The sequence below is a fragment of the Hypanus sabinus genome, chromosome 9 (assembly GCF_030144855.1).
Source record: "Hypanus sabinus isolate sHypSab1 chromosome 9, sHypSab1.hap1, whole genome shotgun sequence".
Classification (NCBI taxonomy): Eukaryota; Metazoa; Chordata; class Chondrichthyes; order Myliobatiformes; family Dasyatidae; genus Hypanus; species Hypanus sabinus.
Genome location: NC_082714.1, coordinates 97,136,369 through 97,162,083, shown reverse-complemented (window position 1 = coordinate 97,162,083; position 25,715 = coordinate 97,136,369). Strand labels below are relative to the sequence as shown.

The following is a 25,715-nucleotide window of genomic DNA, read 5'->3' as shown; positions in this document are numbered from 1 at the left end:
TATAGGCAATAGGTGCAGAAGTAGACCATTCGGCCCTTCGAGCCTGCACCGCCATTCTGAGATCATGGCTGATCATCTACTATCAATACCTGGTTCCTGCCTTGTCCCCATATCCCTTGATTCCCCCATCCATAAGATACCTTCTTAGCTCCTTCTTGAAAGCATCCAGAGAATTGGCCTCCACTGCCTTCTGAGGCAGTGCATTCCAGACCCCCACAGCTCTCTGGGAGAAGAAGTTTTTCCTTAACTCTGTCCTAAATGACCTACCCCTTGTTCTCAAAACATGCCCTCTCCCAGCGTCTGGAACATATTTCCTGCCTCTATCTTGTCCAATCCCTTAATAATCTTATATGTTGCAATCAGATCCCCTCTCAACCTCCTTAATTCCAGCGTGTACAAGCCCAGTCTCTCTAACCTCTCTGCGTAAGACAGTCCAGACATCCCAGGAATTAACCTTGTGAATCTACGCTGCACTTCCTCTACAGCCAGTATGTCCTTCCTTAACCCTGGAGACCAAAACTGTACACAATACTCCAGGTGTGGTCTCACCAGTGCCCTGTACAAATGCAAAAGGATTTCCTTGCTCTTGTACTCAATTCCCTTTGTAATAAAAGCTAACATTCCATTAGCCTTCTTCACTGCCTGCTGCACTTGCTCATTCACCTTCAGTGACTGATGAACAAGGACTCCTAGATCTCTTTGTATTACTTCCTTACCTAACTCTACACTGATCAGATAATAATCTGCCTTCCTGTTCTTACTCCCAAAGTGGATAACCTCACACTTACTCACATTAAACGCCATCTGCCAAGTATCTGCCCACTCACCCAGCCTATCCAAGTCACCCTGAATTCTAACATCCTCATCACATGTCACACTGCCACCCAGCTTAGTATCATCAGCAAACTTGCTGATGTTATTCTCAATGCCTTCATCTAAATCGTTGATGTAAATCGTAAACAGCTGTGGTCCCAATACCGAGCCCTGTGGCACCCCACTAGTCACCACCTGCCATTCCGAGAAACACCCATTCACTGTTACCCTTTGCTTTCTATCTGCCAACCAGTTTTCTATCCATGTCAATGTCTTCCCCCCCCAATGCCATGAGTTTTGATTTTACCCACCAATCTCCTATGTGGGACCTTATCAAATGCCTTCTGAAAATCGAGGTACACTACATCCACTGGATCTCTGTTGTCTAACTTCCTGGTTACATCCTCGAAAAGCTCCAATAGATTAGTCAAATATAAGTCTTCTACAGGATCACTTTTTCCTGTTTCCTTTTGAATGTTCAGCCTAATCCTGCTACAAGTTCCTGACAACAGCAGCTCAGTGCATTGAGGAATAAATCCTGTCGTGCCTCTGTCTTATGTGAGATCTATCATCTATCTTACCCTGTGTTTTCAGGTCAATTATTTACAATGAGACCTAGCCTAGTGCCTGTTGACACAAAGACAGGAGCATTGCCCATTGACACCTGGGGGTGAGACCAGTTGGAAATAGTCGACGTTGAGATGGAAAATACCATCAGCTCCTAAGTTCTTTTGTTTTGCCAGGGTTGACCACTGAGCAGATGCTGAGGAAGGATTTGAAAGTTGTGTTTGGCGGAGACCTTCGCTTGGCCACCAGTGCTGTCTACTTGACACTTGAGGTAGGAAAGATTTGAGGGACAGCAGAGCCACTTTGGTCAAGCACAGAACAGGTTGCTGGCGAAGCTGGAGGGAGTGACAATCTGTATGAACCTCAGGGTAGATTTGGTGGAGCAGATTTTTACCAAGGCTTAAATTCAAGGGTTAAAGATAAAGAGTAAGTTGCAACTTAATTAAAATAGGAATGTCTGGAAGAGTTGACTGCAGTCACCATGTGTAGAAGATGAGGAAGTCGAGGTCCTGATGGGGGGAGGTTGGAAGAGCAGTAGATCAGAACATGAGTCATTCTCACAGAAACAGGTCATTTGGCTCTCCACATCCATACCAACCGGTGGCCACTGATCAATCCCATCTTCCAGCACCTGGAGTCTTCCATACTTGGGTGGCTAAAGTGTTTGTCTAAACAGCTCTACAATGTTGTCTTCTCTGCAATCACCACCCTCACTGGATTCGGGGACTAGCCACTAAGTCTTGTAATCCTTACCCTAAACTCATGACCTCTGGTTGTTTCTACCTCAGATATAGGGAGGTGTCCCTGTACACCACATAATTTTATACAACTCAATCATATACCAGTGTCACACATAAATGGTCAGCACATAAATTGTGGGACAAAGAGCCTCCTCATACGTTGTGTGTTAGTGTCCAACAGCAGGGTTGGTCAAGGACTAGTGAGCGGTAGTGATGGTGAGCTCCTCGGGGGTTGGACTCAGATTGAGCGTATTTGAGGTGGATGTGTATTGCCTCCTTAGTACGCATTCTGAAAGAGGAGGGACCAGCCAGAGGCTGTGGTCCACTTTGGTATTGATTAGAAAGAGAGAAAAATGGGGTGGTAATCTCAGTTAGTCCCTGTACCATGCACTATTGAGACCAGAAAGAGCAAGATGGTACAGACAAGTATGTGACTGCAGAGGGAAGGGCTTTGGATGCATGGAGCATTCAGCTCATCAGAGCATTGCACAGAGAGAAGGGCAGTGTTGGCAGCTAAAAGTTCCAGGCTTCAGATGCATGGAGACTTCAGCTCATTGGGGCATCCCGGCAGGTTCATCCAGTAAGGGTAGAGCTCAGGAGATGATCGCTATGACTACAGGCCTCCCAATAACCAGCGGGAGATGGGAGAATAGATGTACCTCTGGGAGCATAGCATCGGAACAGACCCCCTGCCTGTGGTGTGTGTACCAAGCATGATACCAAATGAAACTCATCCCTTATGCATGCTTGTGATCCATATCCCTCCTCCCTCCATTTTCTGCATGTTCATGTGCCTCTTGAACACCAGTCTTCCATTGGTTTCCACTACCATACATGGCATCTTGCTCCAGGCACCCATCCCTGTATTTTTTTTAAAAAACTTGCCCCTATAAGTTTCATCTCCTATCGTTAAAGCTTTGCCCTGTATATTTTGCATTTCTACTTCGGGGGAGAAAGATTCTGGCTGCCTGCCCTATCTCTGCCTCTCTCGATTTTATAAATAAAGTTCGATCAAGTCTCCCTTCAACCTCCAACACTCCATAGGAAATAATTCAAATTTGTTCAAAGTCTGGCATCCTAGTAAATCTGTTCTTTACCCTCTACAAAGCCTCCACATCATTGTAATGAGGTAGCCAGTTTTGAAAATCAATATTCTATGTGCAGCCTGCTGACACACCTCAGAAATTCTGTTTCCCCCCCCCCCCCCCCCCAGAGACTTTTATCTCAAGGCTATCCCAGGTATTATTTGGGAATCTACAATCCCTCTGGATAGAACACTTTTTTATTACATTTCTCTGCAGTTGCCTGCATATGTTCCCTTATCTCTTGTTGACAGTGGAGGTCTGTAATATACTCCTAACAAAATTACGAGTGTTGTTTTGTTCATACACATGTGACCTTGTTTGAGGAGCCTTCCAGGGAATCCTAAGGAAATACTTGGGCCATGCATTTTTTTGATATAACTCAAGGATGGATTGTTAAGATGGTGAATGAATGTTTGGATCAGATTTATTGTCCCTACCATGGTTACATTTTCCTGTTCTCCCCTTCGCCCAACACTTGCACCCCTCCCCCCACCCTCCCTATGTCTGAACTGTATAGGTTGTGCCTGACCTGCTAAATGGAGTTGACAATAATGCACTTTGACCCTTCACCTTTACTGCAGGACTTTCTGGCCCGTCCCTGTGTGAAGAAGGAATTGGAAGAATTTTGTCAGATGAAAGGCTACGATGTTCTGGTTACCATGACCATATCCTTCAATGAGGAGAAGGAGCCTTCCCGCCAGTTGGCCATCTACAGCCCTTGCAGCCATTTGAGGGAGCTGGTATGTGTCAAAACTTGAAGTTCAGTGATCTGCTGTACTGTAGGACAGTGACACACACTGGGTTCAGTGGTCAGTAATCAAATGCTAGATCTGATAAGGGTGTGCATGAAGATTTAGGGAATGGAGGGATGTGGACCATGTGCAGACAACAGATTAGGTATCATTAGTTTATTTTATTTGGGACAACTTTGTTGGATGAAGGGCTTGTTCCTGTGTTGTATGTTCAATGTTACAACAGTGAGAAACTGTTCCCTCAGTCTTGGGGAACTTTAACAAGAAGTGTATGTTAGAGCAGGGAATTCCCAACTTTTTTTTATGCAGTGCACCTGTATCATTAAGCAAGGTGTCCATGGACTCCAGGTTGGGGACCACTGGCTTAAAGGAAATGTGATTGGGTGGTTGAAATTTGAGATGCATATCTGGAGAGAGTAGTGGAAGAGATTAAGAATTTAAATGAGCATTTGCACATGTTCAGGTGGTGAAGAGGTGGAAAATGGAGTTAAAGGTGAATGCATATGGTGGGTCTAACGCTTCCACCACCCTCAGAGCTAATGGATTGGGAAGCAGTGGTAGAAAGGGAGAGGCTCTTTACTTTGGCAGGTGGTCAGTAACAGGGTGCAGGTAGCAAGGTCATTGACAACTGTGCAGTGCAGAAGAGATGTCTCTTTGCACAGATTTTTCATGGAATGCACTCTTGTTTTCAAGAGAACCGTTAAAAGGACAGTTGATATAGAGAAGATTCAAGGTTTCAAAGGTACAGTATACATCCTGAAATGCTTTTTCTTCAGAACCGTCCACAAAAAGGAGTGCCCCAAAGAATGAATGACAGCTAAATGTTAGAACCCCAAAGACCCCCCCCCCAGCTCCCCTCCCACACATAAGCAGCTATTTTGTTTTTCTTTCTTCCCCCCCCCCACCCCCACCCCCAGCGGAGCACTGAAGCATGCAGCAAAGCATCGATAAAGACACAGACTTGTAGTAATCCAAAGACTACTCATTCACCCGGTAATTCAACATTCCACAGGCTCTCTTTCTAATAAGGGAAAAAGAGGTGTCTCAGTTCCACTTGTCTATGAAGTAAACCAGAGAAAACTGACACAATACCGTGGGGAATTGGGGAGATATTTCTTCACGCAGAAATCCGGTGAGGAAAAGATTGATTTGAGAGAGGCAGAGTAAATCTCCTGTCACTCCTCTCCTGAGCACCATCGATGTCTCCACTTACTTAAAAGGGCTATTTCTCGAGTAACAGTGAGTGTCAGTGTTGTAATGTGAGCATTGTAAAAATAAGTTAATACTAATTACGATAATACTAACGTAGCAATACTCCTGCTAGGGAAAGCTGTTTGTAAAGAGAGGCTGGTTCCAGGGTTGGGGGGGGGGGGGGTTTACTTCTGTATTCTTGTCCGGTGTGCGTGTGTATGGCTTCTCTGCCATGCAGTACGGTTCAGTGAAAGACGGTTTTGCCGTCCCAGATAAAGTTGCTTCCTTTAGGCATGAAGCTGTTGAGTGGTCCTTTTTCAAAGTAGAAGTTACCACATTTTTAGCAACGAGGTGAACTGGTTTTTGTACGTGCCGTCCTGTTTTGTTTTTGTAGTTAGCTTTAGCTAGGCTACAGTGTGCTAGCTAGTTAGGCGGCTACGTATGAGCAGCAGTGCCAAGGAGGAGCAGCACAGGGACGAGAGGCAGAGGGTGCCAGTGTCTGACAGGAGCTGGGCGGGGACGAGAGGCAAAGGGCGTTGGTGTCCGAACAGGATCTGTGTGGGGATGAGGAGCCTCACGTTCAGATGGCTACCTTTGGGACTAGCGGTGAATTTGTAGAGGGTTATGAGGACTGGTTGGAGTATGAGGAAAGGTTGGGACACTTTTTCTGTGCTAATGGAATTACTGAGGAGGCTAAGAAGCACTCTATTCTCCTGAATGTGTGTGGGGCAAAGACTTACAAGCTGATAAACTTAGCCACACTGCAGAAACCAGGGGAAATTCCATATGACGAACTGGTCAAGCTCGTGGGGAACTACCACAATCCAAATCCTTCAGTGATAGTCCAACAGTTCAAATTTCACAGCCATTTCAGGAAGCTAGGTCAGTCTGTGGCCAATTTTGTGGCCGAGCTTCGGCAGCTGTCAAAGCATTGTGATTTCGGGGCAGTGTTGGATGATATGCTCTGTGAAAGATTGGTATGCGACATTAATGATGACGCCATACAACACCGCCTGCTGGGGGAAACCCCACCGATGACTTTCAAGAAAGCCTTAGAGATTTCCAAAGACATGGAGATAGCTGCTGATATTGCCAAGGATATCTAGAAAGGACATGGGGGTCACAGTTGGCAGCAGTGCACCAAGTCAGGAGGGAGACTGGTAAACAGGCAAAGCGGGTTGAATGTTTTCGGTGTGGAGGGACGTACTATGCAAATAATTGCAAATTCAAAGACTCTGTCTGCCGTGCTTGTAGCAAAAAGGGACATTTAGCTAAAAAGTGCAGGAGTTTAAAGGTTAAGGTTAAGCCTGGGCAGGGGAAAGCTCAACAGGCTCAGGCAGCCAAACACCACCTAGGAGAAGCAGACGAAGAGGCAGAGTGTGTCTACAACATGCTTGCGGTGGAAACTGAGGGACTACCTGAACTATATTATGCCACAGTTACTGCCAGGGGAAAGGACATTAAGTTCGAGATTGATTCAGGGGCTACTGCATCTGTCATTAGTGAGGAGACGTACAGGAGGACATGGGGATCCAATCTGCCTCCCCTCAGACCATCAAAGAAACTCAGGACCTATACGGGGCAGCCCATACCTCATTTAGGGGTATTATACATGGATATTTCAGCTGGGGGTCAGAAGGCTGAAGCCAGGCTGGTGATAGCTAAGGGCAGTGGGCCCAGTCTTTTGGGCCGTGATTGGCTTAGCAAAATCCGACTCAACTGGCATGAAATTAAGTATGCACACATGACGGAGGAGATCCTGCAGTGGTATAGTGATGTTTTTCGGCACGAGCTGGGCACACTGCAGGGCGTGACAGTGAAACTCCACATCGACCCTGAGGCCACACCACGTTTTTTTAAGCCCAGGTCAGTGCCCTATGCTATGAAAAGCAAAGTTGAGGCAGAGCTGGTACGCTTACAGGGGCTGGGCATGATTGAGCCCGTCCAGTTTTCAAGGTGGGCGGCTCCCGTTGTTCCAGTTTTGAAGGCGGATAAAATGGTGAGGATATGTGGGGACTACAAGCTTATGGTGAATCAGGTCTCTAAGCTGGAGGAGTACCCATTGCCACGGGTGGATGACCTGTTTGCGACCCTGTCAGGGGGTAAGCTGTTCACAAAGCTGGACATGAGCCACACCTACCAACAGCTGCTGCTCGCCAAGGATTCAAGGACTACGTCACCATGAATACGCACAAGGGATCATTCAAATACAATCGCCTGGTGTTTGGATTGGTGTCTAGCCCCGCCATTTTCCAAAGGACAATGGACTCTTTGCTGCAGGGGATTCCGCATGTAGCAGTGTATCTTGATGATATTTTGATCATGGGAGCCATGGAGGGGGAGCATCTGGCCAACTTAGAACAGGTGTTGAAGAGGCTCTCAGACGCAGGGCTGCGATTGAAACGCGGAAAATGTGTGTTCCTAGCTCTGAGTGTGACCTACCTGGGACACAAGGTGACAGCTGAGGGGCTTTGTCCAGTGGAGGACAAATTGAGAGCTGTCAAGGAGGCCCCAAGCCCCAAGAGCGTCACTGAACTCAGGTCATTTTTGGGCATGGTGAATTATTATGGCAAGTTTCTTCCTGACCCCTCAAAGGTTTTGGCCCCACTGTATAAGCTGCTTCACAATGACACTAAATGGCGGTGGGGTGAAGAGCAGGAGGAAGCTTTCAAGGAAGTGAAAGAACTTCTCCACTCAGCGAAGCTGCTCTTTCACTATGACCCAGACAAAGAGATCACCCTTTCATGTAACGCCTCACCCTGTGGAATCGGGGCAGTTCTCTCACACGTAATGGAGGACCGCTCAGAGAAGCCTATTGGTTTTGCTTCACGTACACTGATAGCTGCTGAGAAGGGATATTCACAGTTAGGCAAAGAAGGTCTGGCCATTGTTTTTGCAGTCAAACGCTTTCATCAGTACCTCTATGGACATGCATTCACAATTTATAATGACCATAAACCACTGATGGGCCTGTTCAGTGAGACCAGATGAATCCCACCACTAGCCTCAGCCAGGATACAGCGTTGGGCTCTCACATTGTCAGCCTAACAGTATTCTACAATGTACAGAGCGGGTAGGGATAATGCAAACGCCGATGCGCTGAGTCGACTGCCTCTACCTGAGACGCCTGTTACTACATGTGTGCCTCCAGACACTGTGTTCTCATTGGAGAGGCTGTCTGCGACACCTGTAAAGGCAACCCAGATCAAGCAATGGACAGAGAGGGACCCAGTCTTGTCCCAAGTCAAGACTTTCCTTTTACAAGATTTACCCAGAGCTGTGGAAGGAGAGGAACTGAGGTCTTATGCCAAACGCAAGACCGAACTGAGTCTGCAGGATGGCTGCGTTTTCTGGGGGCGAGTGTCATCGTACCTCCCCCGGCTGTTCACAGATTGTGGAGGAAATTCATGAGACTCATCCAGGGGTGTCTCAAATGAAAAGCCTTGCAAGGTCCTACGTCTGGTGGCCAAGAACAAGGTAAAATCATGCATGCAATGTCAGACCAATCAGAACATGGTACCACCAGCTCCTTTGCACCCATGGGAGTGGCCAGACCACCCCTGGTCTAGGCTACATTTGGACTTTGCTGCCCCCTTCATGGGGCAGATATTTCTTGTAGTGGTAGATGTGCACTCCAAATGGATAGGAACTCACATCATGAGCAACATCACAGCCCACTCAACCATAGACAAACTCAGGCAAGTGTTTGCAGTCCACGGGTTGCCTGGTCACTGATAATGGCCCGACGTTCACCAGTGAGCTGTTTGGTGAGTTCATGCGGCACAATGGCATTCGTCACATTCGGACGGCCCCTTTCCACCCAGCCTCAAATGGTTTGGCTGAGCGGGCTGTTCAGACAGTGAAGGAAGGCCTGAAGTGGATGACAGGGGACTCTCTTAGTACCCGGCTTTCACGTTTCCTGTTTAAATACAGCCTCACGCCACAGACTACGACTGCAGGCACTCCAGCAGAGACGCTGATGGGGTGTAGGCCCAAGTCGAGGTTGGACCTGCTGTGCCCGGACATGAAGGCAAAAGTGGAGAGAAAGCGGGAAAAGTAGAAGGAGGGACATGATCAACATGTGCGAGAGAGACAATTAAAACATGTCTATGTGAGAAACTTCAGCAGTAACAACAATCAGCAATGGCTACCTGGAGTTATTGTTAAGCGGAGTGGTCCAGTCTCCTGTTGTTAAGCTGACTGAGGGACGTGTTTTCCGCAGACATCAGGACCATGTGTGCCTGCGTCATGATACAGGCTCAGAGGCAAGACAGTTCCATGGAATTTCCAATGGTGAGACAGACTACTGTGGGAGCATGTCCACCAGTGACTTTGCTAGAGAGAGGGAGAGACGCTGACAGAGGGGTTAAAATCCCCTGAAGAGGAAGGACATTCTCTCACAGGCTCCTCTCATGCCCCCAACACCAGATCCACGCAAAACACCCTCACCAGTGTCGCCTGCTGGGCCACCGGGCGTAGTGTGCAGATCACAGTGCACTCGCAAACCACCTGACAAACTGAATGTTTGACTGGACAGTTTTGTGTTAGACCGAATGTTGAATCTGCCACATTTTTCAGGTGTTTTGTATCGGTAAACTGTTGCTGAGACACTGGTATAAGTTTCAGTGGTTTCCAGGTTCTTTTACATTTGGGGAATGTTGTAATGTAAAGGGGGAGAAGTGTTGTAATGTGAGCATTATAAAAATAAGTTAATACTAATGAGGATAATGGTAATGTAGCAATACTCCAACTGGGGGAAGCTGTTTGTAAAGAGAGGCTGGTTCCAGGGTTGGGGGGGGGGGGGGGGTTACTTCTGTTTTCTTGTCCAGTGTGCATGTGTATGGCTTCTCTGCCATGCAGTACGGTTCAGTGAAAGCCTCTATGTAAATATCAGTTTTGCCATCCCAGATAAAGGTGTTTCCTTTGAGTATAAAGTTGTTGAGCAGTCCTTTTTCAAAGTAGATGTTACCACAGTCAGCAGCGATTTTATTTATTTTTTTACTAAGCTAATCATCGCCACTATTGGGGTAAGATCCTCCTTGAGGTTTTCCGGGAAAATTCATAAATGCCTAATCAGATAAGATCCTGAAAAGGAATAACGTATAGGATTATGGGGAGATGGGGTGGGAGTAGGAAGGGTGGACTAGCTGGAGAGATCTATCGAAGAGCCATTGTAGGTAATGGTGAAATAGTCAAGTAGTCTTTTCCTACGTTGCGTTGTGATTTGAATGCAGGCAATTACCATATTGCTAACTGGAAGGTGGACGGAAGTGTGGATTGGGGAAAGGGAAGTAGGAAGTTTGTCTGGACTGTCATCAGGTGGCCTGTCACTGGTGTCTAACCTCCAGATTCTGCATTTTGCAGGTGAGCTGTGTATTGGAGAAGTCCGAGGCCCCATCACTACAGCTGTTGCCAATGTACAGCCCCTCATCAGAGATCAGTGCCTACTCCCAGGGCAACAGGCTGGCTTCTCGCAAGAAGGTGCTTCCCATCATTGAGCGTTGGCTAAAGGCCTGGGAGACAGAGGGAGCAACAGGCATGCTGGAGTGCAGAGGCTGGGGCAACAGCAGCGATGCCAGCCGCACAGAGGACACCTGCCAGGATGAAGACTTGCCACTGCCTCCAACACCCATGAACAGCCTGGTGGAGGGTTGCCCACTGGATGGTGGCTTGCCCAATCTGACACCTGAGGCCCTTCTGGAGAAGTTCAACCAGATGCCTGCTGAAGGGCTGGCAGATACAGACTGCTCTGACTGCCATTAGCCAGGGATTGGCATGATTTTGATTTTATTTTGAGACAATAGGTAGAAGAAGCCATTTGAACTACTTGTTATGACTGGCCCTTGCCAGTGCTTCTTGTGAGTAGGGCAATGGGAACGTGGGCTTCAATCAGCCATGGGAGGTGAGTCAGCAGGTTCTTCCCAACGAGCCCCATCCACAACTGTTGACAGATGGGTTTTCTGAGATTGGATCTAGGATCAATCTTTGTTCTTCTACATAATCTTACAACTCACACACATCTTAACAACATGAGAACAGAAACAATCCATGTAACTCCATGACTTGCTATTCAATGCTGTTGAGAGTGATCTGCACTCCAAACTTATAACCTCTCTTAACCAAAGTCTATCAATCTTAGAATTCGAATTAATAACTGACCATCAGTTTTCATTAACAGACCAATTCCAAATTTCTAGCCTGGTTTGTGTGCAGAAATGTTTCCTAGTATCATTTAAGTACTTGGTCCTAATTTTTACAATATACTCCTGAATGAGCAAAGATTGTGTTTATTACTTCGTCAATTCCTCTTTAATATCAAATACACCAATAAAATGGCTCAATCTTCCAGATCATAGCTTGATATCTTGAGCAATGTCTTCCTGCTGATGAGCTATTCTGATAAACCCAGCACTCACACCTTCACTGCGTTGGGGCACTCCCCTACATTGGAGCAAGAGGCAATGCTTTGGTTGCAGGATTTTATTTGGTACCTATATTTTCTTAAGAGATTGGTGAGGAAAGATGTGTATTCACCTTTTGATTATGTAGTTTTTCTGGAGTTTGGGGAAATTGGATGCATGCATGAAAAGGGGAGAAGGCACCGTGTTGTTTGCCTTTCCTGGCTTTGTCTGGCTCTCTGGACAGGTATGCAATGTTTCCCTCCTTTCCCCACTGCTCCAGTGAAATAAATCTTCCTTTCCACATTGCACTGAGAGGCAAAGGCTCTCAGTTTGAATGCAGTTTAAATGCAGTACCCACACCAGCTGACACAGGCCTTGAAGAACAATCGTCTTGAGAGAGACGTAGACCATTACTCAGTGAGCACTCCCAAGCTGGGAGGCAGCAGCACCTGATTAACTGCTTATTAGCAGATGCTGAAGTCTTGAGAATGGGGCATTCCCTTCTGTATAAATTACCACTGCAGCATTTTATGTGGGGATAGGTGGAGAGCAAGTATCTGAACCCATACATGCAGCAGAAATCAGAGTAACATAGTAAACCTATTACATGCAAGGAGGCCATTCAATACTACAGTGTTTCTTACACAGGGAGCAGATAAAAATCTCAAGTCTTCCATTTCATTTTCACAATATCAAGGGTGCCTTTTTAAAATTTTTAATAAAGAAACCTGCATTCTTCCTGAGGACTGGGGTAAATTTACAAACAACCACCGATCCAGAGAGCTCTTTAAGTCTGACCCTTTACTACCTTGTGAAAGTTCAGGAGATTCCCTTTTCATTTGTTTTTAAAATAAAAAAGCATGGAAACTTCCAGTGGGGAGGCGGGGTGAATACTTTTTCTAGGCATTGAATATTTAGGCAGAGGTTGATAGATTCTGATTGGTCAGGGCATGAAGGCAGGAGACTAGGGCTGAGAGGAAAATTGGATCCGCCATTGTGAAATGGCGGAGCAGACTCTGAGCCAAATTGCCTAATTCTGCTCTTATATCTTATGGTCTCTGTGATTCCCTTCTCTGTTCATCCCCCTCCCTGCACTTATCCCTGCAAGCAGCCAAAATGTTAAAGCCCATTCACCTCCTCCCTTCCCCTCCATTCAGGGTCCCAAACAATTCTTCCAGGCGAGGCAACACTTCACCTGCCAATCTGCTGGGATAGTCTATTCTATCCGGTGCTCCCAATATGACCTCCTCTACATTAGTGAGACCCAGTGTAAATTGGGGGACCACTTTGTTGAGCACCTCTACACCTCTGCCAAAACTGGAATTTCCCATTGGCCCAGCATTTTAATTCCGATTCCCTTTCCAACATGTCAGTCCGTGGTCTCATCTTGTGCCACAATGAGGCCACCCCTAGGGTGGAGATGCAACACCTTGTATTCCATCTGGCTAGCCTCCCAACTGATGGCATGATTATCAGTTTCTCTGTTCAGTAAACATTCCCTCCCCCTCCCTCTCTATTCCCTACTCTGGCCTCTTGCCTCTTCTCACCTGCTGATTATCTCCCCCGGTGCCTCTTCTTCCCTATCTCCTATGGTCCACACTCCTTGCATTATCAGATTCCTCTGCCTGTAGCACTTTACCTTTGCCACCCACAGGGCTTCACTTGTTGCCTTCTAGCTATCCTTCCTCCCATTCCACACCCCCCCCCCCACCTTTTTATTCTGGTGTCTTCTCCCTTCCTTTCCAGAGTATCAGCCTGAAAATTTTATTCCTCTCCCCATAAATGCCGCCTGATCTGAGTTCCTCCAGCATTTTGTGAGTGTGTGGGTTTGGATTTACAGTTACCTGCAGAATTTCTTGTGTTTGGATTTGGGCATTTGTTTCAATATTTTAAAACATTGTCTACATTTCTGAAGTTCTTTGTCTCTGTAGAGCATCTTAAAGGTGCTATTTGCTATTGGATTTGTTCATATCTGTCTTTTGCAAAAGACCAGTAATGGGCAGTCACGGGGCTAACCAGAACCAGTAATGGGTGAACATCGGCAATGTTCCTGTATGGTGTACACTACTAGCAAATTTTAAACTCTGCACAAGAGGTTGACACCTCTTCCTCATTGCCATTTCATGATTTTAAACAATCACATTTCTTTTTCCGGTTTCTGATGCAAACAATGTTGACAACGTGGCGTTTGAGATGATCTGTCTACAGATTTTAGAACTGGCCTATTTATACCGTTTTTATTGAAGAAATTATTGATTCACTATGTCGAATTCCGAAGAAGCAAAAGGTGTGAATCTCAAAAGAACTGTTAGTTCATTTAAAGTGTAATGGCATAATGAAACAGTAAACTGATGTGTGGAAAGCTCATGAAGTTAGGAACATGCAGCTACAAGAAATGTTTGTACAATGTAGAAACTGGTATCACCTGTGTGTATTATTGTGATGCAAAAGTTGGAGAATTTGCAAGTGGGAAGTGGAGTGATATTTAGAAACTTGACTTTAAAGCATCATTTAGCAGGCAAATCACACATGGCAAAAGTTCCAGCGAGAAAATCCTTCATTACCCGCTACAGGTCTGCTACGTGTGTTTTGTGAGCATGCAGATGAACGAGAGTGAAAAACAATCAAACCCAGAGGAGATCAAAGTTCTTGTTGACAGTAGTTTGTTAGCTGTTAAAATGTATATCTCTATATATAAAATTCAGTACGCACATGTTGTCACTGGGCAAAAGATTGCACAGCACGAGATATTTGCGCAAGCTGGTCATTATAAACTAGAAGGAATATTGGACACAGGCATAACTGACCAGTAATGGGTGGTCACGGGGGTAACTGGCTGGCAATTTTACAAGGGAGAAATTGGAGAGCCCTACTGAACCGTTCACTGATTTTTGACAAACTTATCAAATCACAGCTTTTGTGAGGCGTGGAAACCATGACAGAGTACTGCAAATGCCTAACAGCATCTATGGGCTTGCATTTACAGAACACCTTCCTCAGCCATGGAATGGCCTGTAAATTCAACTCCCTTTTACTGTCATTTTCAGCAGAGGTACTTGGAGCTTTAAATAAAAATTCTGGGTTACTGGAAGTAACAAGGCAGAGTATTGCTGTCTGATACTTGGTGTCCACAGTGGGCTGGATGTTCAGTGCCTCTCATAAATCTGTCTTCACACGTTCTTCAGAGCTTGTCACTCGTGCAAGTGGCTGGCTGTCACCTGGATTTGTAGTGCAGTCAGTCTGGTGGTTGAAGCACTGTGATACCCCCTCCCCATCCCCTATTTGTTGACTCAATGGGTGGCTCTTTTTTTCAGAGCTGCAAGGTGTTGATTGAGACGTTAAACCGAAGCCCTGTCTCCTCTCTTGTGGAGTGACAGAATCCCATATGCAGTTTTGTAGAAGTCAAACAGCTCCAGGAGCTGCAGATACTGGAGACTGAAATAGTTAGAAAAAGCTGGAACAATTTCAGCTGGTCAGGCATTGCCTGACGGTGGGGGGCAGGAGGGTGAAATAAGTTGACATTCTGAGGGATGACTGCCTGGCCCCAAAACGTTAATAGGTTTCTCTTCCCACAGATCCTGCAAGATTGGTTCAGTTCCTGTAGTATCTTGGTTTTGTTAGGTAACTGCTCAATACTCCTTGCCTCTAATCTGGTCCTTACTATTTGAGGTACTCGACCAGTACCCAAGATGCCTACTGATTCCTCAAACCTCAGGCATAATCACCTAGGAAGCTGTGGGATGTGCCGAGGTTCTAAAAACCAGAAATACTACTCCATGTCATGTCTATTATCCCTCCTCTTCACCTTGAAATGCCCTGTGATTGCTGAATAATCACGATGAAACAGTGATGATTGATTCAATAAAGGATTATTAATTATTAATTGTAATGGTGTTCCTGCGAAATAATCCCATTTATAAACAAATTCTGTATCATTTTATTCTGCATGATAAAGTTTTGAAGTGTCGGATTTGCCTTGCTCTCGTCTATTCCCTCCAACATAAGTGATATGAAGGCAGTGAGTCTCTGTTTTAAAATGTATCATCTGACTATGGCTATTTGAGGACAGGGTATGGATGGTATTTCCTCTTGCTGAGATATGTTTGCCTGACGTCCTTGGAGCCAGTGGAAGCTTGAGAGAATGAGAATCTGGTTTAATATCACTGACGTGTATCGTGAGATTAAGAGTCCTTGAAATTAAGTCTGTAGATTGTGGGAACAGTTCAGATGGGACAAGTGAAGGTATCCGCTCTGACTGTTGAAGGGTGGTAATTGTTCCAGAGCCTGGTGCCTGAGGCTCCTGTACCACCTTCCTGATGGCAGCAGCAAGAAGAAAGCATGACCTGGAATATGGAAGCTGCTTTCCTGAAAGAGCTCTGTGTAGATGTGCTCAGTGGTGGAGAGGGCTTTGCCTGTGATGGACTGGGCTGTATCCACTACTTTTTGTAGGAATTTCCGTTCAAGGGCATTGTTGTGTCATACTGGGCAGTGAATATTTACTGGGCACCAATACCCATCTACAGAAGTTTGTCGATGTTTTAGATGTCATGCCAAATCTTCACAATCTTCGAAGGAAGTAGGGGCACTACTGTGCTTTCTTTATAATTGTACTTGTGAGCTGAGCCCAGGATAGATCCTCTGAAATGATAACACTGAAGATTTTAAAGTTACTGACCCACTCCACCTCTGAAACCCTAAATGAGGCTGACTCATGGATCTCTGGTTTCCTCCACACGGTCAATAATCAGCTCCTTGGACTTGCTGACATTGAGAGGTTGTTTTAGCACCACTCAGCTAGATTTTCAATCTCTTTCCTATGTGCTGATTTGTCACCACCCAATGACAGTGGTGTCATCAGAAAACTTAAATATGACATTGGAGCTGTGCTTAACCATACAGTCATACATGCAAAGCAAATAGAGCAGGGAGCTAAACACAGCCATGTGGTATACCTGTGCTGTTAGAGTTTGTGGAGATGTTACTGCCAATAGAACTCACTGGGGTCTGCAAGTGAGGAAACTGAGGATCCAATTGCACCTGGAGGTGCTGAGGCCAAGATATTGGAAGATTATTGATTAGGTTTGAGGGGATGTTGGTATTGAATGTCAAGCTGTAGTTGATAAAGAGCATATTGATGTTGCTGTCTAGATGTTTCAGGGTTGGGTGAACAGCTAATGAGATGGCATCTGCTGTGGACCTGTTATGCCAGTAGGCAAATTGGAGTGGATCCAAGTCACTTCTCAGGCAGGAGTTGATCTGTTTCATCACCAGTGAATGCAAGTGCTACTGGATGATGAAATATAGCCACTGTTAGGCCCTGGATAGTACCTTCAGAGATGCTGACACCCAGGAACTTGAAGCTACTCACCTTTTCCACTTCTGAACCCTCAATGAGAAACTGGTATGTATTCCCTCGAATTCCCCTTCCTGACGTCCACAATCAATCCCTTGGTCTGACTGAGATCATTATATCCAAATCAGCTTGTACATCCTCCGGTAGCTGGTATCAACCTTGTGGTGCTAGAAAACTGATGGAATTGGGGGAGAAGATGACCAAAGAAATAGAGGTTATGGTTAAATTGGGAAGATGATAGTGCTGTTTAATAATTTCACATAACCAGTATTCCCATAATTATGGTTAGAAGCTGTTGCCACAGAGATCTCTGAACTTTCTTTGCATCTTTCTCTGTTACTACCTTTTCATTGTATTATTATCCCAACTAGCTAAACATTGCTGCCACAAATCTTCAGCTGAGGCCCAGTTGGCTATGTATACTCGCCTTGTGTTACTATCTAACCACGTCCAACAGCTTCACAAACAGATCGCTCCTCCATGGACCGTCCGGTGCCTCCACAGCCCATCTAGCATGTCCGTGAATCATCCAACACCTTAACACACAGACAGCAGCTTCACCCACCATCCAGCATGTCCACGCAGTGTCCAACATCTCCACAAAAGGCTGCACCTCCACTCCACAACATCTCCACAAACACCTCCATGCAGCATCCAGCACATCCACTCACAGTCCAACACCTCCACCCAACTGACAAACACTTCGCCACACCATCCAGCATCTCCACCAAACAGACTGCACCTCATTTTTTTGCATCTCACGAACATTTATACCTACATGGAATTAATTTATAACTCTCAGGAGATGCTAGTGGAATTCAGTGGAGTTCCCCCAACTTAGGAGCAGAATTAGGCCATTTGGCCCTCTATCATTTCATCATGGCTGATTCATTTCCCTCTCAACCCCATTCTCCTACCTTCTCCCCAAATCAAGACTAATTAAGACACCCTGACTAATCAAGAACCTATCGACCTCTTCCTTAAATGCACCCAGTCACTTGGCCTCCACAACTCCCTGTGGTAAAGAATTCCACAGATTCGTCACAGAATACAGAAATTCCTCCTCATCTGTTCTAAATGAATGTCCCTCTATTTTGATGCTGTGCCCTCTGGTCCTAGACTCCCCCAACAAAGGAAACATCCTCTTCACATCCATTCTGTCTTGGTCTTCCAACATTCCATAGATTTCAATGAGATCTTCTCCCCCTACCTGAATCTTCAAAATTCCAGAGATTACAGGCCCAGAGCCTTCATTGTTGCTCAAATTATAACCCTTTCATTCCCAGAATTAATCTCATGAATTTTCACTGAATCCGCTCCAATGTCAATGCATCCTTTCCTCAATAAGAGGCCGAAAACTGCTCATAATTTTCTAAGTGAGGCTTCACTGTTGCCTTATAAAGCCTCAGTATTACATTCTTGCTTTTATATTCTAGTCCTTATGAAATTAATGCTTACATTGTGTTCATTCACATTCCTCATCACCAAATTAACCTTTAGGCAACCCTACATGCATCTTGGATTTTTGAATTTTCTCCCTGTTTAGAAAGTAGTCTATGTTTTTATTCCTTCTACCAAAGTACATGATCATACACTTCCGGACTGTATTCCATCTTCAAACTTTGCCACAAAGCTGTCGATTTCATCATACAAATTGTTGACATGCAACATATAAAGAAGTGGTCCCAGTAAAGATGCTCGTGGAACACCACTAGTCACTGACAGCCAATCCAAAAAGGTTCCCTTTATTCTCACTCTTCACCCTCTGCCAACCAGCCAATGCTCTCTCCATGCTAGTATCTTTCCTGTACTACCCTGGGCTCTTGTTTAGCAGCTTCATGTGCAACACCTTGTCAAAGGCCTTCTGAAAATCCAAGTGCACAATGTACACCAATGCTCCTTTGTCTGTCCTGCTAGTTATTTATTCAAAGAATTCCAACAGATTAGTCAGTAAGATTTTCCCTTAGGAAACCATGCTGACTTTGCCCTTTTTTCATCATGTGCCTCCAAGTACCCCCAAACCAACATTTTCCTAACCACCGAGATCAGGCTAACTAGCCTGTCTTTCTCTGCCTCCCTTCCTTCTTGAAGAGTGGAGTGACATTTGCAATTTTCCATCCTCCGGAACCATGCCAGTATAGAGTGTTCTTGTGAGATCATTACTAATGTCTCCACAGCTACTTGAAGATCCAGCTGACTTATCTACCTCCAGACTTTTTACTTTCCCAAACACTATCTCCCTAGTAACAGCAACTGCACTCACTTCTGCCTCTTGACATCTCAAACTTCCGGCAGTGAACCAACTATTGTCTTCCACAGTGAAGACTGATGCAAAACTCTTATTCAGTTCATCTGGCATTTCCTTTTCCCTATTACTCTCTCTCCAGCATAATTTTCCAGCAGTCCAATATCTATTCTTGCCTCTCTTTTACTCTATATATCTGAAAAAAACTTTTGATATCATTTTTAATATTATTGGCTGGCTTATCTTCATATTTCATCTCCCCCCCCATGGATTTTTTTAGTTGTCTTCTATTGGTTTTTACATTTTTTCCAGTCCTCTAAATTCCCAGTAAATGTTGCTCTATTATATGCCCCTTCTTATACTTTTATTTTGGCTTTCACTTCCCTTGTCAGACACCTTTGCGTCATCCTGTCTTTAGAATACTACATCCATCCTACATCTGCCGAATTGCTCCCAGAAACACAAGTCATTGCTGCTCTGCTGACATACCTGCTAGCTTCCCCTTCAATTATCTTTGACCAGCTCCTCTCTCATGCCTCTATAATTCCCTTTACTTCACTGTAACACTGCTACATCTGACTTTAATTGCAAATGAATTCCATTATATTATGTTTATTGTTTCCTTTAGCTCCTGATAATGTTGTACTAGATTCCAGCATGCACTGCCTCGTTCATGTGTGTCCGGATTTTGAAATTCGACTGCTCATGCTGGAACATACTGCCTACCAGAGGCAGCCAGCAGAGGGCAGTATGTTCCACAGCACTGCTAAAGAACCAGGTCGTAAGGTCTTCCTGCCGTGAGAGGTGGAGTTTGGCTGTACACCAGCACAAAAAATGCAAAACAGGAAGCGCAGGACAGCAATGTGCCGAATTCAGGAAATTGCAGCCCGTCTGTCGCAAAACAAAACGGCGTGTGAAGAAACTGGCTTGGAGAAAAACTTCCTCTTCCAGCACAAAGGTGGGGAAACCAAACAGGCTGTGGTTTTATGATAGACAGTAACTGATTGCGGCCCAAATGGCAATTCATTGCGTGAAAATACAAGACAGGATTTTCAAATATTTGTACATTAAAACATTTTTATTCTGTGTCGATTAAGTTTCATCATATTGAAGATTTTAAAACGGTCTCACATTTCTATAGTACCTTTAACATCCGGATATCACTGAGCACTGAACTGCCAATGAAGCGCCCTGATGCATCTAATCGCGCTTCTGCACGTTAGAGCAACTCACACAAAAGTCAGGCAACATTTATGAGGGGGTAGGATTTAAACAGTCGATGTTTCGAGCTGAGACAATTCATCATGTTGCCCGACTTCAGCTGAGGGGAGATTTGATAGAAGTATACAAAATTATGAGGGATATAGATAGGGTAAATGCAAGCAGCAAACACGAGGAAATCTGCAAATGCTGGAAATTCAAACAACACGTACAAAATGCGGGCGGAACACAGCAGGCCAGGCAGCATCTATAGGGAGAAGCGCTGTCGACGTTGGGTCCCTTGGGTGTCGGCCCGAAACGTCGACAGTGCTTCTCTTTATAGATGCTGCCTGGCTTGCTGTGTTCCACCAGCATTTTGTGTGAGGTTGGGTGAGACGACAACTAGAGGTCACGTGTTAAGGGTGAAAGGCGAAATGTTTGAAGGGGATACGAGGGGGAACTTCTCCACTCAGAGTGGTAAGAATGCGGAACGAGCTGCCAGCGCAAGTGATGCAATCGGGGTTGATTTCAGAATTTAAGAGAAATTTGGATAGTACATGCATGGATCGAGTGCTGGGGTCTGGGTGCAGATGGGGGGGGGGTGGACGAGATGTATTGGTGGGACTAAGTTCGGCACAGTCTGGATGGGCGAAAAGACCTGTTTCTGTGCAGTAGAGTTCTTTGACTCTGACCTGCTGAATTTCTCCAACATTTTGAGCCTGTGGCCTTAGATTTCCAACACCTGCACAATCTCTTGTGTTTATCATTTTTTGCACGACAGAGATAGTTTTTTTGCGTGAGATTATAGAAATGGATGTCGTCTCAAGTGCAAAAAAAAACGTGAAAAAATCCCCGGGGTCCACGGACCCCTTGCTTAATGGTATTGGTCCATGGCATAAATGTTGGGAACCCTGCCTTAATGTCACAAGAGACAGATAACGTTGTCATTATCACTTTGTGTTTGAGGAATATTATTCCACATAAAGTGTGTTTTTTCATTAAGAATGAATTTCGTAATGCATCCGAGGATGTAAAATTACTCGTTATCAGCATGGTAGGGGGATGGGGTCTTCTGAAGGTACAGCATGGAAAGAGGCCATTTGACCTATGTTGACCAATGACACCTATCTGTATGAATTCCACCTTCCAATACTCAGCCTAAAGCCTTCTATGCTTTGGCAATTTTACTGCTTGTCCGCAGGAAAGTTGGGCCGGTCTCTCCACATTGAGCGGGACACCTCTGGTTGCCAAACTCCAAACTCCTTTTGCCCTTCAGTGGGGTATCCTAAAACATCTCCCCTTTGGTTCTTGTTAGCTGTTATTAACTCGTTACTACTGCCAGTGACTCTTTCTATCACTCACTCAGGCAATGTGTTCCAGGTGCCACTTGCGGAGTGAAGAACGTCCCTCCCAAGTTCACTGTAAATGTCTTACCCGAAATTATGTCCTCGAGTTTTATTCATCTCCAGAAGGGGGGAGGTTTACTGGTCTTCCCCCATGCCCTCATCATTATATACACCTCAATCATGTCCCTCCTCAGTCCCTCCAATGTCTCCTCTTAACATAAACACTCCTTCTCAGGAAATATCCAGCTTCATTCTTGTTCTTTCATTTCTGAGAACCATTTGTTAACCTTTGTTTAATAGCTTATCAACTGACTCATCGATGCTTTTGCCCCATTCTAGATAATCAGTTAATTTGTGCTAGTAGGGCTAATGATTTTGTCCCATTCCCTCCATTTTTACGTAAGTTTCAGGTTGAATAATCCAGTGTGTTTGGTTTTTTTGGCTTGCCTTAAATCATTGCCATCTAGTTTCTAAATCTCCTACCACTGGAGATAGTTTCTCCTTATCACTGTCAGAGCAGCTAACAACCTGATTGCTTTTCAACCCCAAGAAACCATGTGCACAGGTTCAAACCCATGATACAAGATGTGAAATTTAAATACAGATAATTAAATAAAACATAAATAATAGTAATGAAAATAACAAACACAGGAAATTCTGTAGATCCTGGAAATCCAGACCTACACAAACAAAATGCAGGAACTCAGCGGGTCAGGCAGCATCGATGGAAAGGAATAAAGGGTCAACTTTTTAGGCTGAGACCCTTCATCAGTCTGCCATTATTAACCATTCTGTCTTGCAAACACACAGTTTGCAGGGGTTGAACTGGTTAGGCAAGGCACCTGGATGTAGTTAGGGATTAACAATAAATATCCAACTCTGTAGTGACACCCACATCTCTCCAGTATCACCCATCTATACAAGACTGGATCAAAGAATCATAGACATTTGTGACATTGAATGTGTTTTCTTGCCCACCATTGTAGCTTAATCCCACTTCCCAGCTCTCAGCCCATAGCCATGGAGGCTACAGGTAGTCACTCGGGGAGTTATTAAGAGGAGGTGTTCTGTCTCTAGAACACTTCAGGGAGTGAGGTTTTGCTGAAAACTTTCTCCTCAGTTCTCCTTTGCTTCCATCTGAAATCCGGTGATGGTGCACCGTACTATCAGATCCCTTCCCTGGTGTAACATCCAGAACTGTGCACACAACTGGAAACTAACTAGCATTTCACATAAAGCTTGGGTTAACATTTCTATTTATTATATTTCTGTGCCGTGCCTAATATGCAAGTGTGCTGTGTTCTTAACCACCTCATCTACCTTCATCATCTGTGAACATACATTCCAACATACCTCTGTTACTTTACATTTTTATGATCAATCATAAACCTTTATTTCCTTCTTTGCCATTTCCAAATACATTAACCATTTCTGTTCTGAATTCCCTTTTCATTGTTGACCTGCCAAGTCCCTTCACCAGTTTGTGTGTATTACTCTACTTCCTTCTGTTGACATCTCCCTAAATTTACAAAATCTCTTCCTCACTGTGGAAGGCTACCAATATTTGCATGTTCTCAAACTTGCATTTAACTCTAACGTAGAAAGCCTGAGCAAGTCCCTCACAGGCTCTGTGTGACCTGCTCTACCGAGAGCCAGGAGCAGTCTGGTCTATACCACCGACCTTGCTGTGACCTGCTCTCAAAGCTGAACTGTGGGACAGAGGTTGGTGCCATAGGAAAGTCAGGGTAGAGAGTGCGTAAAGGGAGCCGGGTGGGGAGGGATCACTGTGATGACATAAAAGAAAAGCAGATAAAGGCTACTTAGATCTCTTTGCAATTACGTCACCGTTCACACCCAATAACCACAGCTGAAAATGAGAACATTGGCACAACTGTGTCAGACCCACTGAGTGTCTGGTTACTGGAATGGTTCTAATGAGCGACTAATCACATGCAGACTGGTGGAAGGGTCAGGATTGTTCTCTCTAACGTTAAGCGGGAAGACAAAGGAGGCATTAAAATTATGACTGAGTGTATAAGGGGAACTGTTTTCACTGGCAGAGGATTAGTGACCTGAGGATATAGATCTAAGATATTTGACAAAAGAACTAGGGAAACAGGTTGTTTTTAAACACTATGGTTTATTTTCATGTGGATTGAAATGTGTGTTGGGAAGGAATCAGATTCAGTGGAAACCTTTGGACATTTAATTTTAAAATTAAAACATGCAGTGCAAAGTGGAGAGGGGGTTTGATGGAGGGGGGCTGAGGGAGCAGAGAAGGCTTAGGGAACAGAGAGAGGGCTGAGGGAGCAGAGAGAGAGAGCTGAGGGAGCAGAAAAGGGGTTGAAGTAGAGAGGGGGCGAAGGGAGCAGGAAGTTTGATGGAGTGGGGTGGAGGATTTGAGGGATCGGAGAGGAGCCGAGGGGGCAAAGAGGAAATTGCCATGGAAAGGCAGTTGAGGGAATGGAGAGAGCAAAGAGGGTGTTGAGAGGTCAGGAAGGGGGTTGAGGGAGCAGAGGGGACATGAGGGGTCAGAGAGGGGGTTGAGGGAATGAAGAGGGAGCTGATGGGAAGGAGAGGGGACTGAGGGGGCAGAGAGGAGATTGAGGGTGTAGAAAAGTGGTTGAGGGAATCGAGAGCGAACTAAGGGAGTGGAAAGAGGGTTGAGGGAATGGAGAGGGGGTTGAGGGAGTGGAAAGAGGATTGAGGGAGTAGAAAAGGAGTTGAGGGAGTAATTAGATTGCTCTTGCAAGGTACACGGGCACAGCGGGTCGAAAAGCTTCCCGTGCAGCCAAATCTGCACTGATATCACTGGTAAATCAAAGTGACAGCTCGTTTCCTCTAAACTGGACAGCTGGTGGGGATGTGCTGACATTCCAAATTAACCTGAACCGCTGTCTGTGGTTTTAACTTTCCGGATTATTTTGGGTTCCTGCTCCTCCTCCTCCTCACTAACTAACTCAAAAGTGCGCTAAGTGTGAATGTTATATGAGGAGATGGGCAAACAGTTGTGACGCCTCAAACAGCTAAGCCACACATGTCACACATTGTCAAGGAAGACAACAAGCATTTCGAGAGGAGGGAACTGATTTACAACATTGAATTTGCTCCATATTCCAGAGCTTGCATTCCTGTGTGGTTTAAACAAAGTCAATATTAAGTTATAACCTCGTACGATATTTTCCAAGCTAAATAATCTCATGAAGTTCTTTTTTTTTCAAATTACACATTGCAAATTTAGACCGGGATGCACCGCAAACATAAATATTTTCGGTAAGATTCCTGAACGGGTTCTCCAGTTTAGATCAAACTCGACGGCACTAGGACCCAGTAACGGCCGCAATGATAAACGCGTAGTTCAATGAGCTGACGAAATAAAAAGGGTGTATGCTGACAATCTCGTTTCTTATTCTGATCCCTCGTCATTGGGGGAGGGCAAGGGGAAGAGGAAGAGGTGGGGTGGGGGGCAGTGAGGAATAGGACTGGCAAAATAAAGGGAATCAGATCAACACAGGCTGGCCTAGAGTACGAACGTTCTCAAGTTTGTTTCAAGTTAGTTTTGTAACAAATGTCATGAATTCGCCACTACTGGGAAATGATCCTGTGCAGAGAGAAGACGGGGTACATAAAGGGAAAGGAGACACGGCGGAACAGAATGGGAGGTGAGTGCGAAAAGAGGGAGGGGGAAGACGTCGACTAAATGGACATGTTTCGACCTAAAATTGACACGTCAGGTGGGCGGCAGGAGGAGTTTGTGTTCACCTTCCCCTCCTCTCCAAGTTTTTATTGGCCAGGCAGCTCGACCCCCTATTCGAATTACTAAATATTTATCCGTCTTTAAATTATTATGTCGTTGGGTAATTTCCTTCATGCTTCCTAATGATTAGTAGCTTTAAAAAAAATCCAGTGTGTGTTCAGTTTCTCCACTGTTTGGATAGTTGGTAGTGGTTTCCGTGGAGAGTGCCGCCCGGGCCTCCCCAAGTTGATGGAAAGGCCTTGGCCTGTGTGAGAAGCGTTCCCAC

General features: G+C 45.2%; 2 protein-coding genes across 6 annotated transcripts in view; both read left to right on the top strand.

Annotated features, from left to right (window-relative positions):
• Nucleotides 1-15,519, top strand: part of prune (prune exopolyphosphatase) — a 34,216-nt gene extending 18,697 nt beyond the window's left edge. For all 4 annotated transcript variants that reach the window (XM_059980317.1, XM_059980320.1, XM_059980318.1 and 1 more), the window contains 3 exons: nucleotides 1,557-1,651; nucleotides 3,787-3,945; nucleotides 10,513-15,519. In XM_059980317.1, the coding sequence (XP_059836300.1) occupies nucleotides 1,557-1,651; nucleotides 3,787-3,945; nucleotides 10,513-10,911 (653 nt within the window). In that variant the 3' untranslated portion in view covers nucleotides 10,912-15,519. The remainder of the gene's footprint in view (nucleotides 1-1,556; nucleotides 1,652-3,786; nucleotides 3,946-10,512) is intronic.
• Nucleotides 15,520-25,138: 9,619 nt separating this feature from the next.
• bnipl (BCL2 interacting protein like) overlaps nucleotides 25,139-25,715 on the top strand; it is an 81,644-nt gene continuing 81,067 nt past the window's right edge. For both annotated transcript variants that reach the window (XM_059980315.1, XM_059980314.1), the window contains exon 1: nucleotides 25,139-25,355. In XM_059980315.1, the coding sequence (XP_059836298.1) occupies nucleotides 25,267-25,355 (89 nt within the window). In that variant the 5' untranslated portion in view covers nucleotides 25,139-25,266. The remainder of the gene's footprint in view (nucleotides 25,356-25,715) is intronic.